Source organism: Montipora capricornis, chromosome 8 (genome assembly GCF_036669925.1).
Source record: "Montipora capricornis isolate CH-2021 chromosome 8, ASM3666992v2, whole genome shotgun sequence".
Taxonomy (NCBI): Eukaryota; Metazoa; Cnidaria; class Anthozoa; order Scleractinia; family Acroporidae; genus Montipora; species Montipora capricornis.
Window position 1 is genome coordinate 31,532,798 of NC_090890.1, and position 7,500 is coordinate 31,540,297.

The 7,500-nt window shown below is 37.8% G+C and overlaps 2 protein-coding genes across 2 annotated transcripts in view; one reads left to right on the forward strand and one right to left on the reverse strand.

Annotated features, from left to right (window-relative positions):
• The first annotated feature begins 1,260 nt into the window (after nt 1-1,260).
• Nucleotides 1,261-5,019, forward strand: LOC138059230 (neuronal PAS domain-containing protein 2-like). Its single transcript, XM_068904789.1, has one exon. It carries the CDS (start codon nt 1,663-1,665, stop codon nt 3,427-3,429), a length of 1,767 nt encoding a protein of 588 aa, XP_068760890.1. The 5' UTR covers nt 1,261-1,662; the 3' UTR covers nt 3,430-5,019.
• A 1,431-nt stretch (nt 5,020-6,450) lies between these two features.
• The window catches only part of LOC138059231 (circadian locomoter output cycles protein kaput-like), a 2,187-nt gene continuing 1,137 nt past the window's right edge, over nt 6,451-7,500 (reverse strand). Inside the window, exon 1 of the mRNA XM_068904790.1 lies at nt 6,451-7,500. This exon is cut by the window's right edge and continues 1,137 nt beyond it. Within this exon, the coding sequence (XP_068760891.1) occupies nt 6,863-7,500 (638 nt within the window). The 3' untranslated portion in view covers nt 6,451-6,862.

Below are 7,500 nucleotides of genomic sequence, written 5' to 3' on the forward strand. Positions count from 1 at the left end.
GTCACAGTGGTCAAAATTTGTCGTGGGCTCACGAGGCGCACAACATTTTGACCACTGTGAAGTCCATAAGAGTACCGACAACGCTTAACCACATAATCCGAAATGAGCGAATCAAGTTTGCCCTAGAAGACATCTTATTGGGCATCCTAGCAAATCCATGCTCCCTACTGAATTACCTCTTATTGCCGGATTGGAAAACTGTAGAGGATGCCAAATATGCCCTAATATATCTGGTTTTAAAGCAAGAATTAGTACGAAACTGAGACTTTTATTACAATGAAGTGTGACAACAAAGAATTATTATTAGCGAAATGGGCCAACTGGTCTTTTGTTTAGTTATTAGTTTAATGTACAAGCTGTAAAAGTTAATAATAATAATAAATAATAATAATAATAATAATAATAATAATAATAATAATAATAATAATAATAATAATAAAAGTTCTAAAGTTTTAAAGTTCGAACTGCGAATGTAGTTGACAGACGGGTATAAAAGGGAAATGTCTAAATTTCGAACTTTAGACCTTCCAGACATTTTAGAACCCTTAGTCAGCCATATTCTCAGTTCGAACTTTAGAACGTCTAAAATATCTGAAGTTCTCGAATAGTTTGCTATCTATAACGATTTTAGAATTCTATATAATCTTCTCACCTTTATAGTTGCCGGTGTTGTCTCAGGATTGAGGGCCATTAGGGGCCATGAGTTCATTAGCCTATGGCAATTACGTGCTATCCTCATAAAATATAGACTTCACTTCACTTCAACGTCATCAAAATATACAATGATCTTTGTAATTTAAAAATTTTGTATAAAATTACAGGACCCCGCATTTACATGAAATGATACATCACTTGAGGCATATGATTTTTTTTTCATATATCGGTCCATATAGTTCTCGACCGAACTACTAGTTAACGTCTTCTTTCACTCTCTCGTGGTTCAAAGACAAGATTCCCCGACCTGATGATGAAAGATCAAAGTCTCAAGTGACCTCAGATGTAAGTTTCTCAGATGACAGATAAGCGTTCCGTTGATGTCTAGCAGAAAGCAGTGTTTGACTTCAAGCTATTGTCACTTTGACGGGTTTGGTTGGTAATGGTGGGCGTGCAATTTTTTTTGGGAAAAAATCAGTCGAACTGTACCTTACTGATGTTTGTAACGCCCCCAATAACCCCTCTCCTAATATAAGTTATACATCTACGGACTGCCACGCACCGGCAACGTGATATCGTACTCACGTGTTTACTATCCTGCAGTTTATTCGAAACTCTCTTCCTAAATTTCACACGTGTGTTGCATGATTACACGGGAATTCATATCTGAACGGGTGACTTTTGGCTCCCATCTAGCTCCTTTTACTTTTTAAGAAAGTATGTATATATGTACCTTTTCTAAAAGTGTTTTTTTGCAGCGAGGAAGCATGTTGGAATCGCGCAACAGTTCGTTCACGCACGCCACGAATTAAGCCTTTTTTCGTATTTGATACACATGTAACGTAACTGAACCTTGCTAGGCTAAACGTCACCGTTTTTAAGTTATGATTAAAGTTCTATCCTAAAAAAATTCCTGGTTCACGGGTGCACGGTAAGTGTCGCGTGCTGACGTTATGTAACGTGCCGGCTGTTGTACAGTTTCGTGCTTTTGGAGCATGTTATAGTGCAATGGCGAACAGCGAAGCGACCGGATCTTTAAACGAAGATGATACCAAGAAAGCGTGTTTGCTCAGAAACAGAAACGAAAAGAAAAGAAGAGACAGGTTCAACAACTTAGTTAACGAACTTTCAGCTTCCTTGCCACTTGCAGGGAAGAGACTTAGCAAAAACAACGTTTTAAAATTTGCTATAGAGCACTTCCGGCAAAACCAACTCGACGCCAACTCTGAAAATGTCCGCGGAGAAAAGGTGTACGGAAAATGGCAGCCGGATTTCCTTACAAACGAGGAATTTCGTCAAACTATGCTGGATGGGTTGGAAGGAATTGTTCTGGCTGTCGAGGAATATGGCAAAGTTATTTATGTTTCGAGTAATGTGTTCTCTTGTCTTGGCTATGACGAAGGTGATATTCTAAAAACTAATATATTAGACTACGTGCATATGGATGACCAAAGAACGATGTATTCACTTTTGGGAACTATTTACGATAACTGGCTCGCTTCAAATCCTGTGGGAGTTCACCGATTTTCTCTGCGTGTTCGGCGTGGTCCGCTGAATCGCGGGCCTGGCGAGTATGTGACTCTTCGTTGTGTAAGTAAAATCATCAGAGCAGACAATATGCTTGCCTCTAGCCAACAGAAAGAACCTTGCGTGGTCTTGCTTGGAAGAGTCGTATTTTTTCCAACAGTTAACAGCACCGTGTTAATTTCTGACATCAAGAGAGCTTCAAAATTCACCACGAGACTCAATAAGGAATGGAGATTTGAGTGTGTGGAAAGAAGTGCCACTTTAACTCTGGGGTATTACCCTATCGAGTTACTAGGGACATGCCTTTATGAATACTGCCATGCGGATGACTTGGGAAATCTATCAGAGTATCACAGCATGTTACTTTACTCAGGTGTTATCACTACATGTTGTTATCGCTTGCTGACAAAGGGGCAGGGTTGGATTTGGGTGCGCAGCCGTTGCCATGTGTCGTACAGTCAGCTGGATTCTAAACCTGAGTCTATTATCTGCATCACATGGCCCATAAAAAGCACAGAGTTCACTGCAAATCAACAGGAGACAATTGAGAGGGATCGCAAACTTTTTTCTCAAATTCTTGAAAAGCACGGAGGAAGACAGATCCCTTCGAATTTCTTTCATGGTGTACAGGAAAATGAAAGTAATTCCCCAGCATTATTTTCATCACCATGTATGACATCGTCATCATTGCCTCCATGTTCATCTGGATCACACTTGACGCCTGTGCAGGACTCTTCTTTGGTGTCAATTACCGATAATTCCAATGGCTCACAATCAGCATCAGGGTACAGCTCTGTTATGATTCCATACACAGACTCTGCCTTAGCTGGAATGGGAGCTTGCATGGACACTGCAGCAGTTGTAGCACAATCTAATGACTTACCCCTTTCAAGTGACCCTTTGGCCAGTTCTGTGGGGGATTTAGATGAAAATTCGTTGTTACTGGGAGAACAAATTGAGATGCCAGAGTCCCTCTCCTTTTCACAATGGGCTCTTCACTTGCACCTTAGAGAACAGTACAAAAGCCTCACAGAGACAATTAGACAACAGTCAGAACAGGTCACTGTCATTCGCAAGCAGCTCTCAATTCAAAAAGAACTGGCTGAGCTAAGTGAGGAGCTTGAAGTACAACAAAGGCTGAAAAAACAAAATCTGAGAAACACTTTTGATGAAACAAGAGCCAGTATTCAGCAAAAGATGAGAGAGTTGCAAGAAATTCATGCACAACATATTGTTGGACCTACTTAGCTGAGTTACAATGTTTTGCCTTTGTCTTTTTTTTCCATTTTCAACTTTTTGACTCCAAGGAGTAAGACTTCCTAAGTTTTAGTCTAAAGCCAGACAATTTTACAATGGTGAGCAGTTCAAAAGTCAATGGGTTACAGGAGAATAGCACAAACTACACGTAAACGGATGATCACCCAACAATCCCCCAAATTACAGTAGTTATTATGTAATATTGTTACATACCTAGACTTTCACTCAACAAAACGGGCACTGTGATTTGGGACTTAATGTCTGGTCCCTCCGGAAACTAGTTAGTTTTGTTTTCCCTCAAGCCCCTCTCGACTTCGTCTCGGGAAAACAAAACTAACTGTTTCCCTCAGGACCATACATTAATTAAGTGTATATTATTTCACTGGAATAATTAAAATAAAGCAAATGCAAGTTGGTTTTACATCTTATATCACGTAAATAAATGTCCATGATGGTTTGCATGAGGTCTAAGAGTTTTTAGTCATTATTTTGTTGAGGCAACATCAAAAAAACAACACTGAATTTTTAAATGATATTTTAGAATAAAATAACATGTGAATTTTATTGAGCATTCTTCCTCTCCTAACTGCGAGACAAACTTTATTCCCTGTTGAAATAAATTTGTGGCATATTAAATTCTTGTAGATATTTATCATCAAAGCCAGGCATTTTTCACATTTGTTACAGTTCACCTCTAATCCAAAAGATTTTTGGCATGCCAAGACAAACATAATATTTTGTGTAACTAAAAACCAACAGTGAGGACAGTTATTTCCTCATCATCAACATCACCATCATCACCAAACTGTCACCTATACATGTACTAATAATAATCTTTTGATTATAAATATCAAAATGTCTACCGGTAGTTATCTTGCACAAGGCCAGACAGTAGATGACACAATGATTCCCTCAAAATTTTTAACACAAGTGTACTGCTTACTTCCTTAAAATATAAATTCAGCACAAACTGGGTGTCGTCTTAATCTTTAGGAATTGAAGCTTACTTCATTAGGTTGCTTAAGCTGGAACTGAACAGTTGCAACATAACAGTATTTTTGTTGCTTGTTTGTCCACACAGTTTAAACTCTTACTAAATTCAAACAAACCTGGGTAATGCAACAACAAATTAACCCTATGATGGCACAAGTAATGCCGAAATATGCCCTTCAAAAGTTGTCTTGTGCGTCTCAAATTTGTGTCGTTCATTTTAATTTTACCATCACAACATATTGGTGATGTAAAAAAAAGGGAAAGCATTAAATATTAATGAGTAGTAAGTGATTTTAAAATGGGAGGTTCTTACTCACTGGGTTTTAATGTATTACATCCTGCGATTGAAAATGAAGCGCAGACACATTTTTTCCACTGAATAACTGCAAACAAGCATGTACAAGAACAGCAACTTGAAAAACCTTAATCTTCTTTAAATTATATCCTTATCTCTTCTGAGTTGAGATGAGCAATAGTTTTTCATGTTCTTAAAGGGAAATAATGGAGATAATGTTTGCCATCAATTTGTTCGGAATTCTTTCAAAGAAAATGTCTGTCTTGGAAATAAATGAATTTCAGAGAGGCATAGTTTCAGTTTCTCATCTCCCGGGTGCTGTTATCTTGAATAATAATTATTATTATTATTGTTATGGTTAGCCTATTGTGTTGTACACAAATCCTTTTTGTATAATAACAGTAGGGCAGCCATAATAAGTTTTTTTTTTTTCTGATGAACACATTTTTCAAAAAATCTGATTGCTAACATAATTTCCTCTGGTTTAAAGGGGCTGTGTCATGGCAGTGCGGTTCATTTTGTGTCGTTTTACCATTTACTAACCCCTTTTCACTATACAACTCAATGTGCTGAACATATATTTGAAAAAAATCTGATTGCTAACATAATTTCCTCTGATCAAAGGGGCTGTCATGGCAGTGCAGTTCATTTTGTGTCGTTTTACCATTTGCTCACCCCTTTTCACTATACAACTCAATGTTAACTCAGAAATTACTTCTAAACAACACAAACCAAAGCTTTTTGACAAAAAAATGGCTGTTGAACATACACAATTAAAGTTACAAACAACAGAGATCAACTTTGAAAAACTGTAAGGCTGAACAGTTTTCAAAAACGCCCAAACACAATCCATTTTAATCTTCTTCACTTCTGCCCATCCCTGCCTCCTTTTGTATTTGCTGGTTTATTCAAACATTCCATCAATGTCCTAAGTAGTTATTTTTTTTTTAAGTTTTGCTTGATTTGGTTGCCAGTTTCAAGTGGCTGAATTTGGCTAAATTTCATGACACAGCTCCTTCCACCTTTAAGTTATTCATTTTTATTTTTTATTTTATTATTTTAATAACTTTGCCAGTCAAGCTGGCAGAGCGCCACAACAGCTTGCGCCAATTACTGTGGCCCCTTTTTTACCCTCCCAACCATGATACACAACAGAAGACAGACCACAAAACCGGGAACTATGTGCCTTACTCTTAGCGACAAGTGTGTGGTTTCTTTTACATCCCACAGGATTATTAACATTGAAGGGTTGTAATACGGGACCTCCCGCTTATCGTTCTTATCCGAGAAGACTTGAAAGTCTAACCATTTGCAGATGTAGTTACATCGGCAGCACTTTCTCCTCAGTTATTTAAAGACCCTGAGTGTTGGTCCGGCCGGAGTTGAACTCGCGACCTCCCGCGTGACAGTCCGGTGCTCAACCAACTGAGCCTTTTGGAGAAAGGGAAGTTAGAGGTTCCTTTTAAATGCGTAAACCTAGAGGGGAATTTTTAACCATTACATTGAATCGCTTATCCCTATGAAGACTACAGCTGGAAGCTCCTCTTCAGTAAATACAACTATTCATTAACCCACTGGAAAATATTATTAACTTAATTAATGTTAATGTTGAGAAAAACTTTCCAAAATTTAGCTGGTTGATTCTCATTAAGAGAAAATGGAAATGCCTGTACAAAAATCGGCTGGGTCTGAAATTAAGCAACTAACTGCAAGCAACATCAATCGGTCTTGTTCCAAATTTTATTATCTACAAGAAGACTTGCACCTGTTTTGCTGCCACTCTCTCATTCTGTTTAAATAGGAATCTCTTATATAAGACCCCTGATATAAGGATTGACCAAAATTTTAAGAACATCGTAAGACCATATGAGAGTCAGTCAAGTACATCTCCAGTTTCTTTTACATTGGTTTGCATGTATTTACATGTAATTCATCCCTGAGTTTGAGACATTTTTCATCCAGAGATAAATATGATGATAATAATGATTTCAGTGAACCTGAATATTATTATTCAGGTTTACTGAAATCATTAGCATTTGAAGAATATTTTTCAGGGCCAAATGGCATAAGATGTGAACTCTCAAAGTTTTATTTTTCTTATAAAAAAGAGTGTACTCAAATTATCTTATCATGATGTTAGCAGAAATTTGACATGGAAGAAGCTTCTGAATCAGCAGATGACTCTCCAACAATTCCAACATTGCTGCCAACTTCTAAGAGTAAATTGCTCCACTCTATGAGCTTCTTAATCATCTTCAATTGCTTCTCTTGCTTCCTAATTTGTTCAGCTATTTTCTTATACTCCTCTAGCAACTTCACATGTCTGGTAAGTTGCGCCCTGGACATGCCAGATGGAATTTTCACATTTTCCAGCCAAGAAAGATGTTCATCACTTTGTTCTTCATCTGATGCAAATTGAAGATCACTTTCTGTGTGCAAAATTTCCATCAACCGGTCACTGGGATATTGCATAAGGGATTTAATAACACGAGGCATAAAGATGGATTTCTTACTTTCCCTCTCCTCATAAGAAGAGGTACCCTCATTTTCAACCTCGCTCTCCTTCAATTGATCTGGTTTTCCCGTTGTCACATCCCTTATGCACACTGGTGATGACGGCCAGCTACAAATGGGAGACAATGGCTCAGCTCCAAAACCTCCATTCCTGGCTGAAATGATTCTGTTGAAATATTCACGATCATGTTCTAGTGTTTTGTTTTGCTTAGCACAGACTTCTTCAAAATTCACAACTGTAGCAGTACCAGCAATTGATT

Bases quoted from the DNA above. Each gene is read 5' to 3' on its own strand.
- LOC138059230 (XM_068904789.1), top strand. From the start codon at position 1,663: ATGGCGAACAGCGAAGCGACCGGATCTTTAAACGAAGATGATACCAAG.